This window comes from Falco punctatus, assembly GCF_963210335.1.
Source record: "Falco punctatus genome assembly, chromosome: 1".
Classification (NCBI taxonomy): Eukaryota; Metazoa; Chordata; class Aves; order Falconiformes; family Falconidae; genus Falco; species Falco punctatus.
This window is the reverse complement of record NC_137580.1, coordinates 58,242,447-58,269,715: the sequence shown is the minus strand read 5'-3', so window position 1 is coordinate 58,269,715 and position 27,269 is coordinate 58,242,447. Positions and strand designations below refer to the sequence as shown.

Below are 27,269 nucleotides of genomic sequence, written 5' to 3'. Positions count from 1 at the left end.
GCTGTGATTCCTTGGTAAGTCGTGCCTGTGTGACCTAAGTGGAGTACTTGCACTGATACTAAAATTTGCATTTGCTGGATTATATTGCAAAGCCACCTGCAAAACCAGGATGCTCTGATGCAGAAAGAATGATGCTGAATGCCATTATTTAGATAGTGCTGCAGATAACGCTATCCCAGCCAGACTGTGTCAGCATCCCACGGGTCAGCACAAAATACCCCTGTTGGTTTTAGACTGACTGCATACCATGGAGTGAAACTGTGTACTGGCTTGTAGTACGTGCAGTACTAAATGATAGAGAGATTGAATAGGTGTGGAGGGGGGACAAAAAATCTTGACTAGTAGGGACTGCCACAACTGTATTTAAAGCAACAACACACAGAAGGAGGTTAAGAAAGTAAATGTGGTTCAAATTCACCGTGTCAGGAACAAATTAAATCAGCGTGGTAGAGGATCCAAAAAGAAATGCATTTGGAAACGCTTACATGCTGATGCTGGGAGTCTGCGTAATAAGTAAGAGGAACTGGAATTTCTCAATAATCTAGACAAATTCAACCTAATTGTCTCATCAGGTTTCAGTGCTAGAGGGACCAGTATGTCAGAATATTGTATAAGCTGTTTAAGCAGGCTAACGGAGATAAAAGAAACTGTGTGAGAGGAATGACTTTGTGTATGACCCAGTGACTTATATCTGCTTAACTTAAAACTGAGAAGTGCAGGATCTTAAGAAACGCAGTGCAATATGCTGGTTACCAAAGCCCAGGAGCAAGCAGGGGTGGGCAGAGGTGATATTATAAGTCACTGAACTGAATCTGAAAACAGGATGAGCTGCTAATGCATGTGGGAAGGAACTGTGTAATTATGGAGAACTTCATTTTGGAGACCTGCTGAAGATTTCACTTAGCTACTACCTGTGAAACATCACTAAAATAGCGTTAAATACTGGATGATAGTTCTATGAAACAAATCTTGTCAAACCTGGCATGGAAGAATTCTGCTGTCAGGTAATCTAATAATAGATAAAAATGAATCTATCCACTAGACTGGAAATCAGGGGTTGTCTCAGGAAGAAGTGATCATGACCTAATTACGTTCAATACAGTTGAAGAGAAAACAGTCCCAAACAGTAATATTTATACACATTATTTTGAAAAGGCCAATTTCCCAAAGCTGAGGACAGCCCTTAATAAAATTGACTGGGAAGAGAAAGCTATGAATGACACCTGCAATTTTTTCTAGAAGTTTGCTAAATGGGCAAAACATTTTTAAGACAACATGTGTGGCTAAAGAAGAAAGTAGGAATATGGTTAAACATCTGTAGACATGTTTTTAAATAGGTATATATTTGTTCATACATATCTCTGTATGGGGCTATGTATGTATACATATCTATAGACAGATATGTGGGCATGAATATACACAGTACGTACATATTTAAATAAACTGTGTGTGTATATATTGGAAAAAAGGGCTAGAAAAGGGGAGATAGATACCCATTGATATTTATATGTTATGAAGTGTGGAAATCACTAGCAAAGGCTAAAAAAATATCTATTCTTGGCAAGTAAATGGTATTCTGGAAGGGGTTTTAATTTACATAAAGAAAAATTATGTAGCAATGGTGTAAGCCAAGCAAGGGTTGAAGGTACAAAACCTGTTAATAAGAAATGCATAAATGACTGAAATGTTGAGAAAATATTTCTGGTTTATGCTTGGAAAGAAACAAGATGTTGTATATATATCACGTGAGGATGCTGAATTCTTTTCCAGCCCATTTGTAATTAACAGAATGTTAGACAACCCTGCTTTGGGAAAACAGCTTAAAACAGTAGACTTTGTATTACCTGCAGCTATGCATCCTTAAAAAAATGTTTTTGAAAATTGGCTGAGAAATTTTCTGGCCCACTGATGTGAACTTTTAATAAATTTGGGGATACTGGAGAAATTTGCCAAGACTGAAAGCGTGCTTATTTTTTTGCCAATGTCCTAATGGCACAAACAGGATAATTCTGATAATAGCAGGGCAGCTAGCCTGAACTCACTTCCAGTAAATTAATAGAGAAGCTGATATGGGAATTGATACAGAACAGGAATATTATTAATGGCAGCCAATGGTATTTTCATTGAACACAGTCTTGTCAGGTAAGCTTGGCTTGCTTTTCTTACGTGAGATTACCTTCTTGGTTAGTAAAGTAACTATATAAGCATAATAGAACATGAAAGTGTTCAGCTCGATTATAACATAATTTGATGAAAAATCAAGCATTTTACATTCTTGAGTAAGCGTATGTCAAGTGGCTAAGAACTGGTGTATCAGAAGCAGTTGATACAGAATCACACTAAAAAGAATATTTCTAGTGAGATTCTAGTGCCGGATTAGGACTCGGCCCACTTCTGCTAATGTTCACTTCTTGATTTGCAGGAAAAATATTGGATCCCTGAATGGTCACACATAGTGCTACAGATAAGGGAATCTGAATTGCCTAAAAAGTGGAGTTCAGACCAAAAAATGCTTTAATATAGCCAAATGCATAGCTACAAACCGGGAAACAGGGAACATGTAGCATATCTACAGAAATGGAGAAGACCACTTAAGAAAAAAGTAGAGACTTCGGAAAGACTTTGGAGATCTTAATAGACAACCTCAGAACATAGTCCTAGCCCAATGGCAGGGGAAAATGTCTAGTGTGATCCTCGAGTACACATGCAGAAGTCAAGTTGGAGCAAGGGTCTGATTTTGTCTGTTTGTAGTGTGTATATGTATGGGGAGACTCATGTGCAGTAACATCAATCACATCGCAGCCAGTACTTGAAAAGATGACTTAAAAAGTAGAGGGGAATTCAGGGAATAGCAAAAATCTTACCTAAGGGCTAGGCAATGTATCTCCTAGCTGGAGCACAGTCTTTTTGGTCCACTTGAAAAATATATGGGGGTGTTAGCACAAGTGTAACACAGGTAGTGGTGCAAGATGCAGATACCAGCTTGGTAAGGGCTCTTTCAGCCAGCTAGGAAATACATGACATGAACTGATGATGACAACCTGAATAGCAGCATCAAATTAGCAATAAATTATCCACGTGTTTCTACAAGTATGAATGATCAATTCCTAGAACAAGCTATCAAAGAGACCAGTGGACTCTCCACCTTTTGGTTCTTCAAACCAGGGTGGGACACTTTTCTAGAAAGATTCCTGATGGGGCTAAACCCAGGCAAAGGGGTCCATAAAGGGCACATGGCAGACTGTGACAGGCAAGACAACCTCCTTCTGTCTTCTAATCTTGAGCTTTATGAACTGCTTCCAGGATATAAACCTGGCTATGAAAGTTAATTTAAGGACGGACTGCACACACTATGTATTTGTATATGCTTTTAGTACAGACATTTACTTCACCTTAAACAATACTTTTAACTGTGTATAACAAAGTATGGAAGAATTAGTGAGATGCCCTTTATGCCAGTGACTTCCTTGGTAATTAGGAGCAAGTCACTTAATTTCTGTGCCTTGGTTTTCCCACTTCTAGAGAGTGAGCCCAGGTTTCCTCAATCCCTCCCTCCATGCTGGGGGGACCTCTGGCAGGTACTACACAAATGTATTCTTCAAAAAGGGCATAGGTAATCTGGAAGTTGGGGTAAAGCAAAGGATTTTGATTGATATTTCTAATGGATCAGAGAGCTTCCATCCCACAGAAGGTATTCATGTTACCTTGGTTAGAAATGCTCCCATATTGTGAATCGTGACAAGATAAATTCCTGAGATTGAATGTCCTGGGGTTGGTTATATAATGGCTTGCTTTGCAATTTAACTAATGAATGTGCTCAGAGCCCAGATTAATCTTTTAACTTTGATAATTTCTCCCAAGGGAAAACATATAGAGCCTGACTATCTGTAATATTATCCTCTCCCAACAGCCAGAATTATTTGGCCGCTTGAATGTTTGTTTTGCTAATGTATGTAGAGCTCATATGTTCACAGATTTTTCTGGAGGAGGTGGAAGGACCCTGAGCTTCACTTGACATTGTACAGCTGGGTCTGCAGGCTTTTCCAGTCATAGCCCTTCCTGAGACATGCCATGTGAGCTCTTTGGTGGGATGATTTTTGTTGCTGGTATGGCTCAAGTTGCTGTTTTGGTGGGTTTTTTTTTCCCCAGTAGGTCCATATTTAATTCTGTGCCCTCTCAGCCCATGAAAGGTGTCCACTTCAGAAAATAGTAGTTGTCATTCTGCTACTATTATTGTTTTATTAACTGAGGACGAGAGATCCCATTATGTTAACTTCTTCATTATGCTCCTGTTCTCCTTCTTGGGAGTCTGCTAGAAAATGTAGAGGTGCAGGATACAGAAGATACAGTAAATTTTTATGAGAAATGAAACACGGCTTCCTAGAGTAACATACGCTGTGTAAGATCCTTGCTGTCTGTAGATTGCACCAAGTAGGTCAACTTTGGAAGTCAACATCCTATTTAAACTGTCACACTGTACAGAACTGCTAGTTTAACATTGGTGATTAATGACTGCAGAGTCCATAGTCTCATTTCCAAGCAGACTGTCTGTGGCACTCAGTCATCCCCAGAGAGTCCATAGTACAAGTGCTTGGCAATCTTTCCTTTTATGTTTTGTGATCCAGTTCAGATTGCTGATTTTCTGCAAAAAGGAAACAAGGAGAGGGAACTGACATGAAAACACTGACCTTCATTCTGAAGTAATTTCTAAACCTAATTTTTCACCTCCTAGAATTTGTTCCTGTTTTCCAGTACGCCTCTACAAGCTGAGGTATATATTTGGTGCAATCCCATTGAACATTGAATCAAATGCCCATGCCAGAAGTGGATGTGGCCTGGCATCACAGAGGTCAGGGCAGACAGTTTCGTCCCAGGGGATTCCATCTCCTCCTGGATGGTCTGTCCCCACCGCCCTGAGCTGTGACACACAGCTCTTGATGCTCCTTCCCTGGCTCCTCCTTCTCACTGCTCCTCCACCGAGGCAGAGTGCCAGCCAGGGCTGCCTGCCCTCCGCCTCCTGGTCCTATCATCCATCTGTGGGGTCAGGGACAAGGGTGTATTTTACCATTTTGAGGGTATTACAGAAATACTCAACAGCACTGGATGTTCCTTGTGTGCTTGAAAGAGGCAGCATAGCTCAGCTCCTTGCCACACCTGTGTGGACAGGCATGTAACATGCACAGGAGACAGGTTTTCTGTTTCCTTTTTTGCAAGCAGTCTGCTGGCTGGCCTGGACCAGCAGCTGGAATAGGGGTCAGCAGCAGGCAAAGAGCTGACGTTCCCCCTAACTTGTCTGCTCCAGCTTCACAGGGCTTCAGAGAAGGCTGCATGGGCCACTGCAGGACATGGTGATCTTTTCAACCCAACACAGATGACATCCATTACAATATTATCACCTAACATTTGATTATTATGATTTCACATAATTTGACTTATCTTCTAACTCAGCTTGCATAGCATGTACTGCTAATGGTTGCAATATATGCCGAAACCATTTAGTTGAAATAAGTAAATGAGTAAGTCTAATACGATAGAGTTTATGGCATATTGTCCTCCTGGAAATAATTTCAGCAGTAGTGAAGTGTGGAATATCTGCAACTGGAAAGGTCTGTTCTTACACCTGTATCTGCATAGGGTGAAACAAACTGTAGAAATCTGTTTTAAAACTAAACAGAGCTAAATATGTAATTTTTTTGCCTTGAATGTATGAAGATACCAGGGAATTTGAAGTTTATCAAACAGGTGTCATTGCACCAGTCAGATCTACAAGATGCTGCCGTCATTTCAATGCAAAAGAATGAATCATAGTAGGAAAATACTCTCACTTTTTTGTGCTGTTGATAAAGAAAATCTGCCAGAGCCTTTAGCCAGCTGCAGGCAAAGGAGGGAATTTGTAAATAATGCAGTACACAGGCTGTACTTCAGAGTTTCTTCTGTGTTCCTCCCCAGCAGATGAAAGGCAGATTCAGCATTGGATATTCCATCAAGGGGTACAGCTCACCAGCTTTTTGGTTTAGAGCCAATAAATAACTTCTGGGGAAATAATTTGCCTGGTATGAGTAAGGAAGTATTAATGCCATATTCCAGAGTGAAGAATTTGGACACGAATGAGTGCCCAAGAGTGCTGTTTGTGTGAGCAGGAGAGGGGAGAGCCTTTCTTCTGAGCAACGTCTTAAGAGAGCTTGAGTGGGAAGAAAAATAGGAAAACATGTCATGAGATGGGAAAGGCTATTTAAACAATCCAGTAACATTACCATGAGAACAAATGAATTTTAACTGGCCCTTGGTCTGGAAACTTAGAAAAGCCTCTTGGCAGTGGGAGGAGGTAAAAACTTGGCTAGTTTCTAAAATAGAAATTAAGACTGTAACCGAGTGTCTGATGTGGTCACCTGTGACAGCAGGGCTTTGGGCTCTCTGATCTAGGGCAATCAGCCTCGGAGAGACCTCCCATGCAAGGAAGGATTTAAACACACTCTTTGCTCTGTGGGGATGAATCTGCTAATGTTTAAGCTTCTGTAGCTTAAGCATGATTTTAAAAGTACATTGCATATGCATAGTTCAATTTTGCAGGCAGCTGACGCATGAAGCTTGCATATCTGGCCTTGTGACTGCCGTGGACATCTGGTCCTGTGTGGGCTGTGTCTCTCCATATTGCACCCATTCCAGGCAAAAAGCAGCAGCACTTCAGCACTGCACAGTGCCCCAGCTTCAGCACGGCATTGCTGGCACACACCTGGGTTTTGGGCAACCATGCACCGAACACCAGCAGGCTGGCTGAGCAGGGACCCATCCCAGGTTTCCTCAAGCACCTTGGAGCAGAGGTGCTGTGCTATCAGGGCAGGAAAGGCAAATACCACTGCAAACAAACCTCCATCAGGCTAAGGGCTTGGCTGTCACGCTTGCTGGTAGGACTTGACAGGGCTCTTGATGATTTCTTAAAATAAATATTTAACAAGGGATTTTATAATCACAAGTAGCAAGTATGCTTTTAAAACGTTTGAAGGGCAAGAAATTTGCATACGAATGAACTGGAGGTCAAGACCTGGTAGCCATAGGTGTTTATATCAGAGGCTGGGGACTTCCTTCCACCTGCAGGTACTGCAGCTGCTTGCTTCGAGTCCATCTCCGAAGCTGACTTGCTTCCTGAATAACGCTTCCTTCTTTAGGAGCAAATGCTTATGACAGCTGAAGTAATTGTATTTATTAGTGATTCTGGGAGCTGGAGGATCAGGGTTTCTTTCCTCCGTTGAAAATATATTTTTTAAAAAAGATCTTTTTTGCAGCCGCTGCTTTCATAATTGGCATTCACACTCAGCTGTTGCATTACAGTGCAGCAGTACACCACCTTATCTGCAGTACAAGAACCTACCCCTTTCCTGGCTACTTTTAAAACTGAAAATTAATGGATAAGATGGTTCAAGGCAGTCTTTATTTTACAATGTTCAAAAAGTTAACCAAGCCTGTATTTTCAGCCAACTGATTCCAGAGTTTACAAATTGCTCTTACATGGTTCAAGTCTTCACCACTCACTTCAAGTGTGCAGGAACAAAGTGAAGATCCAGTTTCCAAAGCATGGACTCAGGCTTGCAGGCCTTATGTTCCTTTTCCAGGGGAAAGCCAACACAAATCTTTCGTCTTTAAGCAATTTTTAAGATGGTCTGCTTCATTAAATTAGAATCATGTTGATTGCAAGGCTGAAAGAGGCAAAGAAATGCAAGGAAGAGCCAAACTGAAAAGGAACTTTGATATACGCCAGAAAGAAAAGTAAAAGCTTCAAATTACACTGTAGTCTGAGCAGCTTACACACGCTTATCTGCCTGCGGGAGAAATGACTGGGAGGGTGTGGTTTTCTAAACCTTAAATTGCTCAGGTTTATGCAATTCAGCTTTTCTTTGTACCTTCTGTCATACCATAGGCTTCCTCGTCTGACACAACCACCAGCCGCGCTCCGCCTGCAGAGCCAGGGCTGAAGGCTGTGTGGTACCCCTGCCCAAGCCTGGGGATTTCACACCTGCAGGACTCCGCCAGCAGCGGATGAGAGACACGGTAAAGCCAGACATGTGAGTTTAAAGATTTGTATCGTTTTTTGTGCTATTCCCACTTTCACCCTTCAGTTGGGCATGAGTTGTTCCAGAGGACCAAAGGTGGAAGAAAATGCTCTGGCAAACAAACCAGCCCTGGTTTGCAGCAGAAGGGAGTGGGTGCCAACCTCAGCCTGCACGCTCAGGAGTGCCTCACAGTAAGGCAGAGATAAATACTTACTGGGTCTGTCATTAGTGTTCAGTCTCCCCATAATCTAATGCAGGGATTATTTTCATAATCTCACAGAGAAAGCCATATAACGTACCTGTAGGTTGCTGTGCTTCTTGGTAGCCGGTGTTAAAAAACTACTTACATACAAACTCCGTGCTAGTATTGAGAAGTGCCATGCTTAGTTCATTACCTGTTTATTAGCTAGATATGTTTGGTTTTCTGTCTTCCTTTTGCTAAGAAGGTCTATTTCTTCGGAAAAGTATGTTAAAATCTAACTGATTATCTGTGGAGAGGTGCCATTTGTACTGCTGCTGCTTTAGCCCATAGTTTTATTAATTCTGTGGAAATCCATTTCTTCCCTTCCCCCAAGTTAAAACCCAAAAGTCTCACTGCAGCCATAGGAAGTAAATCGAGGCAACATTTGCCCCTGTTGCATCTTGCAGCTTCATTTTATGCATATAACTACAACTGAGGCGAGGAGACAGAGAGAACTTGGTTTAGTTTTTATCTTTAGCTCATGTTATCCTCCACTTAAATTTATACTCAGTTCTTAACTCAGATGGTCTTGTAATTCAGTACAGATATATGCAATGGTTGCAAACCTGGGAATACGTATGGATACACATAACCTCTCATAAGTTTCTTTTCTACAAATGAGCCTGATTATTCATATGTGTACATGTATATGCGGACATGCTAACACAGAACCCAGGGCTGCAATGAGGTTACGTGGACGTCCTCACACATTGAAGTATATACTTGGTAGACAAGAGATCTAAATACAGAAGTCAGCAGGGCCCGTCCGAATGTTTAAAGCTGAGAATACTTTGGGCTGTATTTATTGACTAGGGAAGGACTGCTTGCATCAAGCTCTCAGCTGCTCTGATATCTACCAAGCAAAAACATAAAAACCAGGAAAGGCGTGCATATTAGGCTTCTACTTCATGCTTCCACCAGGTGCCTGATGACTAAGAAAGTGTTCCTCCAACAGCAGGAAAAGCAAAGATACCTTAGGTGACTTTACCGAGCACTACACAAAGCACTTGTTTTCCCAAAGTCTTCCATAGAAACAGAGCTCCCTGTTCATCCCACCCTCCAAAGCACTTTTCATTTGCTCGTTGAGGTTTATGCAGAAAAATATCAAGGCAGATCCACCACTTAATTGAAACAGCACTGTCTATCACCTGCTGTCGATGGAAAAGCACAAATGCTGATCTGTAAATAAAAGCCAGGATTCACCATCAGATATTTGGAAAGCTGCTGCCTCCTGAGGAGTTGTATCCTCAATTCTCCTATCTTTTTTCCCCGAGACTGAAAATTCCTCTTAAGGGAGTAAGCTGTTACTAAGTTGCTATTTTATATTCTTCCACGCAAAACCTCAGAGCCTATGTATATTTTCCAAAACTATAAATTGAATCAATGTGGGGAAGCTTGTCTTGTTATCTTTCTCTTGCCACCTGAAAATATTCTTTCTCCTGCTGCTGGTTGCTCTTACTTGTTCATGGCCCTGTACAAGTGCGCTCCCTTTCATTCACATGAGTTCTGCTTTTTGGAAGGCTGTTCCAAGCCCATGTGTTTGAGCATTAACTACACCAGGACTTCATTGTAGCACAGAGTTGGAAAGAGGAATGAATGTTCCTGGCTCTGGGTTGCAATTGTCTATCAGAAGCAAAAATTGAATTGTCTTTTGGAAGAAGTTTGAAAGCACTGACGTCTTCCCCCAGCATAGCTTTTCTTTTGCAAAACTCGAATAAATCTTGCACGCAGGACGAGATGATAGATTAGCTTCATTTTGCTGCAAACCAGGAAATCAAGCAACGCTGTTTCCAGCAGGAAGGTAAATTAGTAAAGGCTTTTAAACGCAGCCAGTCTCCTCCACACTGGCTGCTGGAGGGAAGCAGTCCAGTATTTCTGAAGCTGTCAGTCCTGCCTGCGCGGCTGGGTGCTGTGCCTGGCCTGCCTGCCTCCTCTCACCACGGCACCAAATGGAGCCTGCAGCTGGTTTTGAGGGACTCCGTGGCCAGAGACTTTTGGGGAGCTAAATGAGGCCCATCTCTGGTTAAAACAGCCAGGCACTAGTATCATGCAAATCTGCCTGACTTGGTACTGGTTTGCAGTGCACATCCTGTTCTTCCACTGGAATTTCTGCTCCTAGGAACTGGGATGTGCAAAGGTGCTGTTGATCTTTCCGAGGCTATCCCCAAAGGCTCAAGCTGAATCTGTAAAAAAGATTGTTATCTGAATCATGTGACTTGAGAGAACTCAACATGGAAGCAGAAACTTTCACCTTTGGTAAATGTTCAGGGAACAGTTAGTTGGCAGCTCCTGTCGCATAAAACTGCCTGCAACTGCGTACTGTCGTCATCCCTCTGAGTAAACATCAGTAACTCCTTTACACGGAAATCAAGGAGCTAAACACCCTGAAACCTCCAGCAGGTCTAGCAGCTCCTGGCAACCCTTGCCTCAGTTTTCCAGTTTTACTTTAATACACCTGCAACTTTCTTACTAAAACAAAGAGCCTTAATAGAATGATGGTTTACATGTGCTAGTAATTTCTTATTAAGGCATGAGGGCAACTTCTCATGCATCTTTTCAGAAAGTGGCTTGTTTGAAAGCAGGTAAATTCTTATTGTATTTGGGATATAATTCTAGTTCACTTTTTGCCCTAGTCTTTTGCTTTCTGTGCCTTGCAGCTATATGGTATAGCTACTGTTGAGATGCTGATGTTAAAAATAATAGGTGATGCTGTTACTTTGTTTGCTGTTCTCCTTCAAAGCTGATTTTTGTTTGTAGCTCTTTATGCCATATATTTATCGGTATTTGTTCACACAGGATTTTGCAAGTAGATCTTGGTGCTGGAAACTATCCTGTAGCATAGCTTTGGGCTTTTGTAGTTTCAGTCTGAGGAGTTAACTGATTATATTGCTGTGATTTCAAAAGAGTACAGCAGTTTAGATCCAGTCAAAAAGAGTCTGAGGCACTGAAATAGCTATAGCTTGTAGAAGGAATTTCAAAGAATTAAAAAATCCCTTCGCCTGCCTGCATGCAACAGATCACATCTGACAGCATGGAAGGATGCAGGAAGCAGGAACAGTTTGAGCACGTAATTCCTAATTGGTTTCTCATCATGGGATTAAGCAGCAAACAATTGGTCTCCACACCCACGAACAGGTTCTGGAAGCAGATATTAATTCAGCCACTGACTTAGCTATCTTTCCCAGGCTGGTGTCACTCGCGTGTCCTGACTGACAAAACCTTAGTAAGCCTCTTCATTTTAAGGAGAATGTTACAAGGCCTTCAGCAACACATGCATGTTAATTAGCAGTGGACTTTATCCGGGAGTTCCCACAAAGCCCCAATTAAAGCAGTGATGAATCAAATCCAGTGAGTAGTACCATCCTCAGGGAAGTTGTTTCCCAGCACTGAGTAGATGAGGGCAGAACCAGGCTCTAGAGGATGTGTTTTGGTAGCTGAGGGCTTGGTCACTATAATAAACAAAATGTATTTGCTGAGACACTTGTCGGACAGGGATCTTAGTCATTATCCTGCTACAAAAATATGCCCTGGAACAGAAACTGTTGCACAGCTTTAGCTAGAGAGCTGCTTCCAGTCCTGGTCGAATACTCCCATATTTCTCCAGTCCTTTCCATTTGGAAGTCAGTTATAAGCTCTAGCATAGAGCTCACTCCGAAATGAGAAATAATGACTATCACCAGACATAAATGGGCACTGTCAGCACTACTTCATAAAAGAGATAACTGCATGAAAGACAGTATGCTCTCTGTTCAAGACCCGAAAAGTAACCAACCTTAACAGCAGAAAACCAGTAGCCAGACCACGGTAGTTGGGCTGCTGGATTCAGCCTCTCCAGTGTGTGATATGTTTCCCTCTTTCAAACAGTGCATTTTTCTTAAATGTGAAATTCAGCACGCAGCATTGCAAAATGCCTGCAAGATCATCCAAACTTCTTCCCCTCGTCCCCTGAAATTTCTGTTTCCAGCTGCATATTGTGTGTCTACCCATTATTTAGGGGGCTGCCTCTGGGCTCTACCACACTCCTAAAATGCTGAAATTTACTTGTTGACTACCCTGCCCGGGCTTGTGCCCTCCTTTTTCCAGGTTCCTGAATGGGACTAGGGCCCAGCAGCTCTCACCCTGGGACTGGGTGGCAGGGAATGCTTTTAGATTGCGTTATTTTAAAGAGCAGAGTGTCACTGTTTCGTGGAGTTCTTCAAGAGGGACTGCTTTTTCTGATTAGAACTTGTTTATTCAGTTGATTTTTGTGGATCCAAGTGGCAGGAGGAAGAAACAGTAAGATACAGATGTAATGTAAGTTATAGACATTTAGAGACCTATAACTTAAATTAGAGATTTTAATCATAATAACTTTTATAATTAGATTATATCTATAATTGTGTCTAGTAATAATTATATATAAATTATAGTACTGGAGAACTATAAGTAGAATTGAGATACAGGTGATTAAATCTTTGCTCCATTGAATCTACTTACTTTTGCCATTGGGTGCAACGGACCAGAGGTTTTACCTAAAGCATTTGCTGCTACTGCTTAGACAAGTCAGACTGGTGAGCTAGCTGCTGTAAGTTGTTGCTGTCCCTCTGTGGGTACATGTTCCTAAAGCAGAGGACGCAGACCTAGAATTTAAGAGTTTGTGAGGGCTTTCCCTCCGATCAGGTCTGAGAGTGTCTCTGTGGCCACACAGCTGCACCAGGACTCTTGTGATGAAGGCTGGGCATTGGCATCACGGGAGCCCAGCCCCATGGCATGGGAGCAGCCAGCTGCCCCTCGCCCTGCTCACCTAACCAAGCTGCAGGCTGCTCCTAAAAAAGGTCCCCACAGGGTGTTGTGAGAACTCATTAAGTAGTTTGTCAAGCATTAAAGAGACTCCTGCATCAGAGGAGCAGTTGTAAAGGCACAGCGTAATTAAAGCACGGCTTACTTTATTATGTGTTATTAGCAGGGTTATCCATCACATGTTCTGCACTTTGTAGTTATTCAATTTTATCTCGTGGTCGCATGTGAGAAGATGCTATGTGGTCCGGGGGTGGCAGGCACCGTGGCTGTGGGAGGGCAAGGTGAAGTGTAAGGTTTTAATGTCCGTTGGGGGAGAAGTCCCCCATGGTTCTTTGCCCCTGCCCTTTTGTTCCCTCTTCAGCAGCTCTTCCCTCCCCTGGCACTGAGGAGACAGAGAGGTAGCATCGCCTGCCTGCCCCGCTGACCCACTTGGGGCCCTGGGAGAGGATTGCAAAGAGAGATTAAGACTTACTGTGAAGCTGTATTAAATTAAGATTTTCACATTCCCATGCATTTCGCTCTGCCTATTGTGTCGTTATTTCAAAGTAGGGCAGGCCCGCACAGAGGACACGTGGCCTGCATGCATGCCAGGTTGTTCATGCAGATGTTGTAGCTCTTGCAGTGGTTTTGTGTTGCGTTGTTTGTGCAGAGCAAACATCTAAGGGGGGTGTAAGAGGTGCTCTCAGGATGCATTTGCGCTGGCTGAGCCACTCGCATGTCACAAAGCTGCAAGTGAGTTGGCCAGGCCATTCTTCATCGTTATTAAAGTAAATGTCATCCTGCAAAACCACAACAGAGTTTGTGCCACAAAAGAGATAAAAGCTACTTTAAAGCATATTAGAGGGTGCTGTGGTGGGTTTGGTTGGGGTTTTTTTGGTAAATGTTCTTAGTTCCACAGATCAGGAAGTCAACAAGGGTACTTACCTGCTGTCTGAGGACACAGTCTTCAAAGCATGGTGAGCAAAACTTTTTAACTGGGACGAGAAAGTCTTCTCTGAGACTAAATGAGCACCACTGGCAGCCAGGGTGCCACCATCCATCCATGCCTTACATCTACCCCAAGTATGATCAACCCCTTTTCCCTGCTCACTAGTACCCCACAGCCCCTTACCTTTGCATACTGGCAGCAGCTTGTCGTCACATCGAGGGTCATTTTTTCACCTGACGGACCAGGGTCATGGGGACTTTTGCTATGCTCTTTCTGCTAGGCCACCTCGGAGAGTAGCTGAACAATGCATGGTGGAGGAAGGGGTATCTTGCTCTTCTTAAAGAGGCTGGGTACATTTGACCTTGGGAACATGGTAAGAAGTTGCATCCACTCATTAGGAAATCAGAAAGGAAGGGACATGCCTAGGGATAAACCTTTTTGTTCAGGGAAGTACCTCTGTTGATGGTACGGGCCATCTCAGTGCCTGTCCTGCTGCGTGTGGTAAGGCATGGAAGCTGTATGTGGGGAAGGGAAGGAGAACAAGCTTTTTGGATTACATATTGGGATTCAGTGGGCAGAATTAGTGAATACTACTTCTCTGTGGCTTTGTCTAATATGGTGTAGCTCCAGCATTAGTTTTTCTTGAGGGCTGGCTATGCATAGTTCCTTTTTCCTGCCTGTCTTTGTTGATGTGCAGTATGGCTTGGGTTCAGCCTGCAGCCTCACCTTTTGTGGGAACATTAATTTTTTTCTCTCTCTTACCCAGGAACCTATTATCATGGTAATTGTGGTAATTTAATATATGTGGAGGCTTGTGCCATTCTGTTAGAGTGGACTGAAACTGAAAAATGGATCCAAAAGGTACTGGGGAGCAATAGAGCAGGGGTGAACAAAAAGACTCAGAGAGAGAAAAAAAAAGCACCATACTGTCCTGTTTCTTCAGGAAACAGGGTAGAAGCAGTGTCATGGAGTTAATATGAGGAACCAAATTCACGTTGAAGGTGCAGAGCATTTTATTTGATTTATTTTATTTACTTTAAAACAAATGCTTTTTTTTCCAGGTTTTGCACTTTACTCTGTTGCAGCAAGGTTTTTGTGTAATGTCTCACTGTTCCAGTGTACCCACTGTGGGACCATATGTGCCTGGGGGCTAGGCTGTCTGGATTGAGGGCCAGCTCGCTGGAACATCCCGTAACTCCACAGTGGTCTGCAGGCCCATGTTTCCTTGCTCCGAAACACAAGAGGAGGATTGGCAGACAGGCATTCCCCATTGCAGAGACACACCAGGCGCACCTGGAGCAAGGACCGGGGATGCACTCCCTCATGCAGTTTGCATGGACGGTTGTACCTATTCCTAGCCACCAGCATCTTGAAAGGCAGCTGGGGCACGTGGCTGTCCAGCCACACACAAACAGTTTTGTCATTTGGTCAAATGGCTGAAAGCAAGCTTGTGGTATTTGTGAGGCTGCCAGCCTTGCCAAAGCCAGCCGGAGCAATCAGCCAAATCAGAGTGGTAATGCACCTTTCGTTACATAACTCGCCATGCAATTTTATAATTTAGTATGTGAAACGTCGATGGCATTTATTATGTCAATTAGGATGAGCACACATTTAGGAAGCCCTTTAGGAGTCAATCATAATTGCTCAAGAGCCTTGCTTCGGCCACATGATTGACTTCCTTTGAGCAGGTAGACTGTGTGCCTTTGGGAAGCAGTTACTCGCAGCCTGCCCATTCTGCTACAACTCGTCTTCGCACTTGGAGTCAGCTTGTAGTTCTGGCATAAGCTGTCGGTCCAAGTCTGAGTTTACTGAACTTTGAAAAAAACAAGAAATGGAAATGATTACCTCAGCCAGCATAGTATTTGACAACTAGAGGCATGCCAGCAACAAGTCTTTTCAGAAATACTGCCTTCTGCTAAGGTGAGTTCATTCATAGGATGTGTTCCTTGTGATGTGGGTAAGTTAACCGGCGGATACACATTCTCTTATTCAGATCTTCTCTTCACCTCAGTCTTGTCCAGCTGTTCCTAATAGTCTCAGATTACTTCTGGGTGGAATTTTTTCATTTTAGCATGCTGAGTAAAGTTTTGTATCCATGAAATCATCAGAAAGAGCAATTCAGGTTTGCGTGGGCGTGTGAGAGAGACACAGACGAAAAAGCAGAATATATTTCCATACATTCCTAACAGACGTTTCAGATACATAATTCCACAACAAAAAACTTTTTCCAACATTGGTTTATTCTGTAAATTCCAGCATGAGCCACAGAGAAAAACGTTTTTTTCAAACAATCTGGTTCTGGTTTTTGAAGTTATTGTGCATGCAGGCACAGTATGACATTTCTGCTAGGTTTCACAGCTTGAGCTACAACTTAAAAAGTTGGGGTTATTCACCTACTGTACTGTACTGTTGGATTTTTCTATTCAGCTGGAAATGCCTTTCATCACTAAAGGCTCTGCAAAGCGCTTAGATTGTTATAAGCTCTGAGAAGGACTTTTTGACTAATAATAACAGCTTTGAAAAACCAGCTGTCTTAAAGCTGAAGCCAGGCAGCAGAGAGGTTTTTGAGCTCCTGTTTGTTGTCTCAGAGACTTTCTGTCTGTCTGATGTGCTGAACTTTTAAATACAATTATTGTCCTCTAAGAGTTAGTTCTAACAGTTTTTCCTATAACCTTAAAAGTCAAGCTGAATTCTTGTCTGCTGTATCGGTGCCTCTGGGATCCCCAGCTCCTCTCCAGCTGCTGACTTTTTACCAGCAGGTATACCTCACGCGTCTGCCCGTAACAAATCTCCGTTGGAGAGTCTACTACTGATTACACCTCAGACAGAAATAAAATGTTGTGACTTTTTTATAGGTAGAACAGATTTAAAAATAAGGGGGGGGGGGGGGGGGGAGGGGAAAAAAAGAGAAAGACTTACATAGGACAAATGCTGGTCCTAAGGTGTGATGGTAAGGTTTTAGGCATCTTAGTGTTTTATAACCTTCCTTTGAACAAAGTTTCTAGTATGGGTAGGCTGACTCAGTTCTTTGGCCTTTAGTGCAGCTATGCCAAGGTTGGTGCAAATTATTATACGATATTTTTAAACCAGATCTTTGGAACATGACTCACCATTTTTTGGATGTGAAATACTCTATAATATGTATTATTGGAGTATGGGTCACTCTCTAATGTTTTCCACAACTGTTGTCTGGTATTCTGAAACAAACAGGCTTGCCCAGTGGCCTCCAAAATAAGTACTACCTTGAACAGTAAAGTCAGTGTAATCTATAAAATATTCAGTTGGAGAGAAGTAGTTAATGGTACAAAACACAGTAATGGGAAAGCCGAGAGGCCTGCTGCCAGTTAAGACAGCTGGATTAAAAAAAAGAAATAAATTATAACAGCATTAAAATTTCTCTAACTAATGGCAAATAGTTTTGTATAAGCATTCAACCTGATGCCTTGATATAAAACCCTGAATATGAAATAGGTGATCTTGTAACCTGGATTCTCACAGGAGTAGTGAGGGCTATGCTCCCCTGAGTATAATCACACCTAATCCTGTATAACCTGAGGGGTTTGTGCAGCTGCTTGAGTGAGGGACCTCTGCTCCACTCTCCTCCCCGGTGTGGGCGAGCCACTAGATGGGGACAATGCCCATGTCTCCCGACCTGCCCGCGGCTAGCCACTGGCATCTGGGCTGAGGCTTCTTAAAGAGTTAATTCTGTGACTGTGGAAGGTGCCGAGGCTCCTAGCAGTTTTATGTGGGTATTTTTTAACAATCAAGACAGCAATCTCCGGGGTCTCAGTAACACAAGTTGAGTATCAAGGAAGGCAGATGTTGGCTACAGCATGTTCACCGCTCATGTGGTGAAAGGAAGGCCAGGTAAAAGCATCTCTGGAAGAATAAGGAGCTTCGATTCGGCAGCTGGCGATGCTGCTGTGACCGAGCAGTTTCCTAACATGCAGACCGGTCCCTTTGGCCATACAGTGCCATGCCGAACCCCGTAAAAGGATGGCGGTGGCTCATGTAGAGATGTGCATTTGCAGGAGATAACAGCCCATGCAGGGGCTGGAGGAAGTAGTACAACTTCGTTATCACAGTCCAGCTAAGAGGAGCACGACAGCGCTGTCAGTAGTGTTGCTGCCTCCTACGGCGCTGTGCAGCAGAGAAACAGAGCATGAAAAGGCATCCCCTTTTTAATCACCAGATATAGGATTTGTTATGCCCACGCTTAGAGTTCAAAAATAAAACATTAATAAAATGTGTTACTTAAATACACAGAGAGAAACCCAAACCAAATATAAAACAAAACCAGCTAATATTTGGCCTATCTTACTGTACTGTTGAGAATCCATTTCCCCTTCACATGCTGGCCACCCTTTCCCTTGACTGAGGATTTCATTATCCCCAAGCCATGCTACTTCAGAGCTACTGGAGCTACAGAGCAAAACCCCTACTTGTTTTGCAGTTTATCTGTGTCACTCATCTGTTTTCCAATGACACTGTTCACTGGCTTGTCCTTAACAATTTGTGATTTTAGCCAATTGCTGTCCTCCCAGGCTCCGTGTCGCTGTTTCTCTGGCCTTTAGGCATCTATTTTCCCCTTCCTGTTAGCCGCTTCCTCGCTATCTTTCATCACTTAATTCTTTCTCTTTCAGCCTCAGTTACTCATTTTTTGCTGTCTGAAGCTTCTTCCATTCTGTGCCACACTACTTCCAAGTGTAGCCTCCCAAACTGCTGGGTTAATATTTGACAGTGTGGCTGGGCGAAGGCGGCGGGGCTTTGCCGCTCTGTCAGCAAGCCCTCCTCCTGCTACACTGCTGCCAGTGTAACTGGGATGGTAAGTCAGGATTTAAGCTTAAGGTTGGTTAAATGCTTCATTGGGATGGGACTTGGCTGTGCAAGGAGATGAAAAGCATTCTCTCTACCTACTCCACGTGTTTACTGCCTGTGGTTTTTGTATGGGTTTGTTTTGTTATTCTCTTAAATGCTTCTCCGGTGGCTGCAAATTCCTAAGGAGCGAAGATGCAGACTCCTTCAAATCCGTGCAGTCTGTCGGGTAACTTCTTTTAAAATTGTGTTACCATGATACTGGCTTTCACTGTGGTCACAGCCCTGAGGGTTGTTTCGTGCCCTGATGTGACCATTCTCATTCCAGCTTGTGGCTGAAAGCTTGGCAATGTGGATATCTAGGTCCACAGTGTTCTTCCTTCACCTTTTGCACCATATTCCTGTGCTTCAGGTTTCTGTCTTGGACTGGAGCTTGATTTACTGCAGTGTCACAACACTGTGAAATTCCTACAAATCTGTATTTAATTTTATTTATCTAAGCCAAGCTGTGCTAGGCACTGTACAATTATGCTAAATCTGGGACCTGAGTTGTTGAAAACTTCTTGCACAGCAGCAAAGGCTGGTGTTGTCTTCTTGTGCTATGGCACCACCACCACCTCTAACGGCTCCTCCTGCCAATCATCCATGCAGCAGCCGGTTCCTGTCAATACAGCTCTTGGTGTAAGCCAGCTGTGAGGCTGCCAAGGTGACATCCTTGCCTTGCTGAGGTTGCCAGAGCTGTTGACACTGACTGCAAATGGAAGTAGGATTCTTCCCCACTCCTTTCCCTTCTTCCTCAAGCACGGGCCTTGAAGAAGAGCCATTCGGCCGGATAATAATTGCCTTTTTTCAATCAGCAGTGGTTTACCATCTACCTGTACAGGGTTCTTTGTTCAAAGTGTATTTTATTATTCATTGTTAATAGAAGAAGTAGAAATACGCCCTGGTGATCAGCAGCTCAATTTTAAATCCCCCTCTGCCTCTCTTCTACATTGTTCAAGAGGATCCGAGGCTTTAAGCTTCCTAAAAGGACATGAAACTAATCATGTAGCTTTTTTATGGCAGCACATAAATGTCATAAATACAAATGACTGCAAACGTTGCACGCAGTGTCTGCCTCTGAATGTGTGTGACAACTCCACTGCACACCCTCCACGCTAACTCCTTTGGTGGTATAATCACCTCCCAAAGACAGGCAGCGATCGTTTCATTGCCTGATATGTCCAGCAATTTGAGAAGGTTCATCGTGGATGAACATGGACCAGATTAGCCAGAAGAGGCTGATAGACTCCCTGTCCATCCCACCCCCCACCCCCAATTTATTTCATTATCTAGTCTAAATTTTCTAAGTAATAGAAGCACTAGGACTTGAATTAAGTCCTTCTAAAAGTTCAGTGTCTGTTACTAATTAACATGGGTGGTTTTGTTTCCTTGTGCTGTAGCAAGTATTTGTAATTTATGTAAGCGTTGTAAAATTAGGTAGAGTGCCCCGAATCTGCACTTTTTCACTTGCAATGCATTAGTATCATCTCAGGTTCATAAAGATTATCCATAATGTGGCCACGACAGTCTGGCTTTGTGTCTGCTGGGGCTTCTCTCGTAATTTTTGCTGCAGCACAGCGTGGCCTTAGGGCAGCAACACCTCTCTTTCTCTGTTGTCATTGCAGAAATACTTGTAGCTACTTTGGAGCTGTAGCACTATTTCCAGTTGTACCTTAATTTTTATCAGGGGGATTGATGTGTTGTACAGGTGGGAGCAGAGGAGTGGTACTTCCAGGGGTGGGACATGAGGCTGGGAGGGGCCCATACAGATGCCTGTGCTCCTGTTCCTGTCTCAGAGCAGGGCTTTGGGTCCGGCTTTCAACAGGTTCACTGATGGGAGCTGTGTGTTGTCTCCTGCCAGCAGGAAGCAAGAATTTCTGTCCTTGAGAACATCCATGAGGCAACAAAATGTTTGAGTTGGCTCTCCCTGTGCACTCACATGGGTCTACTGGTGTGTGCTGGTACAGAAGGACATGGCAGGACAGTGGAGAAACAGCATGATATTGCCAGCTTCCCTGATTGCCCCAGGTGCATTTAAAAATGTAGGAAAAAACAAAGTTTCTAAAGCAATGCTATTTCTGTTGTGCTTGATTGATTTCTAATACATTTAATGGCTATTTTTAAAGCCACAATCCCACAAATTCCCAAGCTGTTTATTGCCATTCTTGCAAGCTGCCCTGTTGACTCTCGATGAGTGAGGGATGTGGAGATCAGTTAAATGCTCTCCCTCTGCAAAAGACAGCAACTGGTAGATAACATACCAGCTCGCAGCCACTGTACTTCATCGAGAAGCTGGCTAAGAGCTACCTACCAGGAGCCACTTGCAGTGCCCAAACAGTTCCCACCTCAGCCTCAGGATCATTTTTTCTCATTTCATTTTGCTGTATGTCACTTTAGTAGAACCAAGTAACACTGGGTTTGATTCCTGTATTAAGATAGCAGGTAGAGTTCTTTTCTGCACTGTAGAAAGATGTTCATTTCTTCACAAAGAGCTGTTCATAAAGCTCTGGTAAATATTTTTACAAAAGGAAATATTTGCCACAGTATAAAGTAGTTTAAATATTTGCAAGAATTCTAGTAGGCGATGATTTTAATTCAAATGAAGCTACTGCTAATCATGAGATGGAGCTTATGCAGAATTTAGTCTTGCAAGCAAAAAATATTATTATACAGCCACTTAGCATAATTGCTACATAAGAATAGGATCTAGCAAAGCATTAGAGTGAATGTCTGACATTTATGCATCTGGTTAGAGTTAACGGGGCTATCATTTTACCTTTATGCCAGAAAAACCCTGCCATGGTTAAGTTTAATTTCTCAGGTTTAAAGCCTATGAGCTTTGCATAAAAATTAGGTTTTATTTCATATGAAAACGTGCTCTGTCATAGTCAGATATTTTTTTCTTATTCTTTCCCTCATTTACCCTCAAACATGGGTGTCTGAGGCTGACACATTGTCTCAGCAAATTAAGTCAAGCTGGAAGGAAAGGTACAGTCTTACAGCAGAACAGCAAGTAAGATTTACATTTTCAAGCAAAAGTAGTAATTAGGCCATTGCATATTTTATATTTTCATGTTTATTTCCAAAGCGGTATATCAAAATAAACATAGATGTAATGAGACATAAGTAGTCCAATGAGCAGTCAGGGTACATCAAGTAAAAACTACAAATTACTCTCCAGTTTTGCTGCCACCCACACAGTTATACCAGCAGGCAGGTGCTCTGGCCAGAGCTAATTGGATCTGTACTTTTGGGCCATACTGAGGTTCTGTAATAAAAAATTATGAAGGGAATAGGCCTAATTTTGAGTGATACAGTACTTGGCGTCGCGTTATGGACTTCACTTCGGCACGTGAGGTATTTAGTGCTTTGGGAAGTAAAATGAAGTTTTGAACTGGTTTATGATGGTGCAGATGGTTATAACTGCTTGACTTGAGGCATCCAGAGCAGTGCCGTGGCGGTACAAGCATACAGGCTTGGAATGCAGAGTCCATTGCTGCTGTGGAACAAGGACAGTCTAGATGGTCCCAGGCTCTAAATCCTCATGACCCAATTGTCCTCCCGCTGGCTGTGTGTACAGTGTCTGTATGCTTGTGTGTGTTAGGTGAAGTGGCTTCTTGCCCTTGCTGTGCTGAGCAGGCAGCTTGCGCAGTAACCATTATTCTTACCTATATTTCTGCACACAGTCTGGCAATGTTTGCCTACACATGATGCTGCTTTCCCAGCAGAAGTAATGTGACCATAAAATCAGCTGACCGGAACTGAAATTATATGCTAATTTAAGGGTTTCAACCATTAAATGTGTGTAGTAGTTTTCCCTATTTCATAGCTTTCTTTACGAGTGTAATTGTGTAAATGAAGCTAGATTTAAGAGAAAAATCCCTGGAGTTAACCCCTTTTTCTGCCCCTTTCTTTCTGCACTCCCACCCCAAAGGTGCAATTCTTCCCTAATACCTGCTAGAGTGCTTCGTATCTGGGTACACACTGTAAGTATGATAAGATAAAACAATCCAAATCATAACCCTTTGGCTTTTTTCCCCGCAGACCTGATGGTATACACAAGCCCTGCTGTGGCTCTCATGCATAGAGAACAGGCTGGGTATTCCCGTCTGCCCTCTTTTGAATTGCATCAATTCTGATTACAAACTAGAAAGAAGAAGAAATGGAGGATAGCTCCCCACCACTCTGTGTCACCTGTGGCCAAGCGCATTTACCAGAAGAAAACCACTTGTACAGCTACACCGAAGAAGTAGATGATGATCTGATATGCCACATTTGCCTGCAACCTTTGCTTCAGCCGTTAGACACGCTTTGTGGTCACACCTTCTGCACAGCCTGCCTTACGAACTTCCTCGTGGAAAAAGACTTCTGCCCCATGGACCGCAAGCTTGTGATTCTCCAGACGTGCAGGAAGTCCAGCATACTAGTGAATAACCTCCTGGACAAGCTAATGGTTAGCTGCCCTTTCACAGAACACTGCTCAGAGGTCATGCAACGCGGTCACCTCGAACAACATTTCCAAACCCAGTAAGTTGTGGTTGATAGACCTTTTTTTCGCTATTTTTCTTAGGAAAAGGAAAAAATATCTTCAATTAAATGCTGATTAAAATAGACAGTTAATGTAAAGAAAGATTCATTGATTTCACTCCCAATGAACATCTACAGTATCATTAATTTAGAGCTGAATTTAGTCCATTTATGTGACAATATCTCATTCTTTTTTTTAGAATCAAATACATTCAAGGTACTTCATGCTATCATTAGCAGTTCTGGGTGGGTACTTTGTGGTTAGCTGCATAATGGGAGTGTGTATTCGGTCATCCAAAGAGATCTGTGAGTTTTGGGAAGCTGAGCTATCATAAATATTTTAGTAGCACATTAAGGGTTTTATAATTGCCTTTTCTTCAATCCTTTTTTGAATCGCAAATGACCTATATGAGAAGTAGAGCAGAAAATACTCCAGTTTGGTATTGGTCTTCGGAGCTGAGCGCTCCCTTCCTCTAGGTGACGGCTTACCCAGTGTACTGCACCGCTGAGCTTGGCGAGGCCCTGGCTGGACTCCCCCTTCAGGCTTACCTTTCCTGGTGGCCAGGACACCCTCTCTTCTGGCTCTGGGAAAGACCCCTTCAGGGACCAGTTTGGTTCCTCTGCGAGGAGAAAACTGATGATGAATGATCCTCTGTCTTGCACGTGCTGTTGCTTTTGTTTTGCATCTTCTGCCTTTTGGAAGGAAGGCAGAAGAGTAAAGAGATACATTTGGGCTGTGGTTTCTGATGGCAGACAAATGCTTTGGCGTAGTCCAGGTAACAGCACCTTGGTTTTAAGGAGAGATGGGGTCTAAGAGATGCTTTTTTGTGGCTGGTATCTGAATGACTTTCCCTGTGGGCTGCAGGTATGAGTCGTGTTCCTAGGTGTGTGCTTCTGGAGGAAGCCCTGGGTGACCAGCACAGGGCTCCAGACTGCTGGTGGGGGCATATTCCTGCACAGACATGGCAATGCTGAAGGTCAGAGCATCCCTTGGTCAGCAGGCTGGTGAGCTGGAGGACCAAGGTATGTTCACATGGTTGCAGGCTTCATGGTCTTGAAGCTCGTAACTGGAAATGGCTCTGCAGCCTGCCATTCAAACATGTCCTCATTTGAACCGGAGACCTCATTTCCTGAAGCACCTGAATTCTCATGAGGGATTTATTTACTGAAGATATTCACTGAAGTTATGGTGGTTATCCAACCAAAAAATGTGACCGTTTTGCATTGCTAAAGCTGAAAAAAAAAACATGAGCAAAGGCTTTCTTGAGCCCTTGCAAGCTCAGGAGCCCACTTTTCGCATGCTGCAGGTTTGGTGTTTGTGGATTTAGGTGCCCTTGGTCCACCCAGTTCTGCACCTGGCTTTCCCTGTTGAGGGTGCTGCTGTCTCATGCGTCATGGCGTAAGAGGTGGTGGCAGTAGCTTCCAGCCCAGGCCAGCCGTGCTCTGCAAGGTTAGCTTTCTGCTGCTAAGGGGAAAACTTAGCAAAGTTACTTTTAATTTTCTGCCTTTGGTCAGTACTTCTCTGATGGGCTTCAAATACTAATACCAATAGTAATGTAGGTAAAGGGACTGACAGTCTGCCGTGAGCTGCGGTCACTGAGATTATGTTTCTCTACAGATTCCAACCACAAAATCTTGAGCCCCTGGTGCAAATACCCCTTCCCTTTGCTTATACATACAGCTGACTTTAACGTATCTTAGATCCTCCTTTTTGTCTTAATTTTTTGAGGTGATGGTGCTGTGGCCATAAATATAGTAGGAAAAAACCATGACACAATAAGTAAGCAAACTGAAATATTTTTTTTTACATAGAAGCCACACAGCTAGCACCATTCCTGGTTTCTAGTGTCAGCTCTCCTACATGGACATACACAAGTCCTACCAGTGTCTTGGTTTCTCCTCCTTAAGTTAGTAGTAAAGGTACTCTTCACATACATAGCTTGCAGAATTGCAGTGTTGTAAACCATGATTTGGTCCTGTAAAAGCCTGGCAAGTTTTATTCTGGTACTTATTATTGAATGTCCATGGCCTGGATTTTCCCCCTCAGGACCTCTGAGATTCTATGTCTCTGGCTCACTTGGCCTGACCCCAAACAGGGGTCGGAAAAATTGGCTTAGTAGCATGTTTTCACAGCCTCTTGCTGTCCCTCCTCCCCTCGTCAAGCTCCTTCCACCAAGTCCCGGCTCTGCAAACCCAGGCAGCAGGAGACTGGGGAGATGGAGCAGGGGTCTCTTTTCCCACCAAACCCTAAAGCCTCTGAGGTAGAGCAGTACAAGGCAGTGACATAGATTGGCTAGTTCCTTCTTTGCCACTCATAACGTGGATTTTTCTTCCTCAGGCTGGTTTGGAGGGCTGAATTACCTTAAGGCCAAAGGACAGAGAAATAATGGGGAATCTTTGCTGCTGGGCAGGTTTCAGCTTTCCAGGGAGTGGGGAGCACAGCCTCACGGGCATTCCCACCCAAAGGAAGCATTCGGATGGAACTTTCTGAGTGACCCCTAAAGGAGGACTTCTGCAACCTTGTGCTTGCAGAGGCTGCGCAGTGCCTTTTTTTTTTTTTTTTTTTTTTTTAGGAAAGCATTAATTATCGCCAGAGGTACCTTATGCCTCTGCCTAATTTAATTCTCAGAAATGCAGAAACTTCTCTCACCATCCCACCTCCAGCTCATGGCAGGGCAGGAGAGGAGGAGGGCATTGTGCTGTGGCATGCCCAGACACAGCGTGAGCAGGCTGAGCTGACGCTGTTCTCTTTAACGCCGGTGAATCAATAGAGAGGAGAGAAAGTGTGTGACTTTGCTAATAATAATAAAAAAAAATTAATAATCATAAACAATCCTGTGCCTGTGGCAAAAATGGCTCAGAGCCATCTGAAAATCTCAAGTGAACGTGATCTGTGTTCTCAGTGAATAAATTAAAGTGGGCTCCACTAGAGTGAACAGGGCAGTCAGAAGTCCTCACATTTCTTGCATGTTTCAGGCTCAGACCAGCCCCTGAGGTCACTGATGGGACAAGGTGAGTTTGCTGGTTTATGCTTTGTAATTGATGAGAGAACTTTATTTTTTTTTAAATGCCGGTTACCATGGAGCAGTCCACTGAAAGCATCCTCATTTAAAATGTTTGCTCTTGCAACCTTCAAAAAAACCCCACAACAATACCAAAACCTGCTTGAGAAGAGACACGCCCTTGGATTATTACATGATTTATGTTTGCACAAAAACATCTGACTGGATTTGGGGAATTCAGACTGAGAGGCAAACAACCAGCAGTTGGCTGTGATCTTTTGCAGTGTTTTACTTTAAAAAGGTGTGGTCTTCTGATATCGCCTGCTTCAAAACTCCACGGGGGGCATTTTTTCCCCCCCTTGTCAGACAGCTACACCCTTCCGTGATGCAGTTTAGCTTGTAACCCATCTGCTTGTGGGCAGTGATGTAAATGTACCAGCTGCCTCTGAAGAACCACTCTGAATCCTGCAGGAGGCAGGTCTCTTCCCCGAGCATCGCTCTCCTCTGCAGCATAAGTCACTGTCTCGCCAACCACGCTGTGCTGTCCCTAAAACCTCACATCTACACATCTGAGAGTCAGATCGAGTAATCCTCTTACAGGTCAATGATTTTTGCAGTGTAGCTTCGTTTAAGGGATTTAAGCTTGATTCATAATGTGCTACCATTGCGTTGAAATGGAAAGGCTTGCTTAGAAGGGGCTTGGCTGGCACAAAAGCTTCACGTTGTGTGTCCCACCAGCACAGAGAGACAGTGGGAAGGAGGAAACCTAGCAGCAGTGCCAGTCCTGCACTGAAAATGAAGGCTCTCCTGTTACTGGTCCTACCTTGGCTAAGTCCTGCAAACTACATAGACAATGTGGGCAACCTGCACTTCTTGTACTCCGAGCT

The 27,269-nt window shown here is 43.4% G+C and overlaps 1 protein-coding gene across 9 annotated transcripts in view; it reads left to right on the top strand.

Annotated features, from left to right (window-relative positions):
- The window catches only part of LNX1 (ligand of numb-protein X 1), a 239,696-nt gene that overhangs the window by 147,335 nt on the left and 65,092 nt on the right, over window positions 1-27,269 (top strand). For 2 of the 9 annotated variants that reach the window (XM_080385977.1, XM_080385982.1), the window contains exon 1: window positions 1-23,380. This exon is cut by the window's left edge. In XM_080385977.1, coding sequence (XP_080242103.1) covers window positions 23,016-23,380 — 365 coding nt within the window. In that variant the 5' untranslated portion in view covers window positions 1-23,015. The other 7 variants (XM_080385984.1, XM_080385983.1, XM_080385981.1 and 4 more) reach the window with 6 other exon arrangements.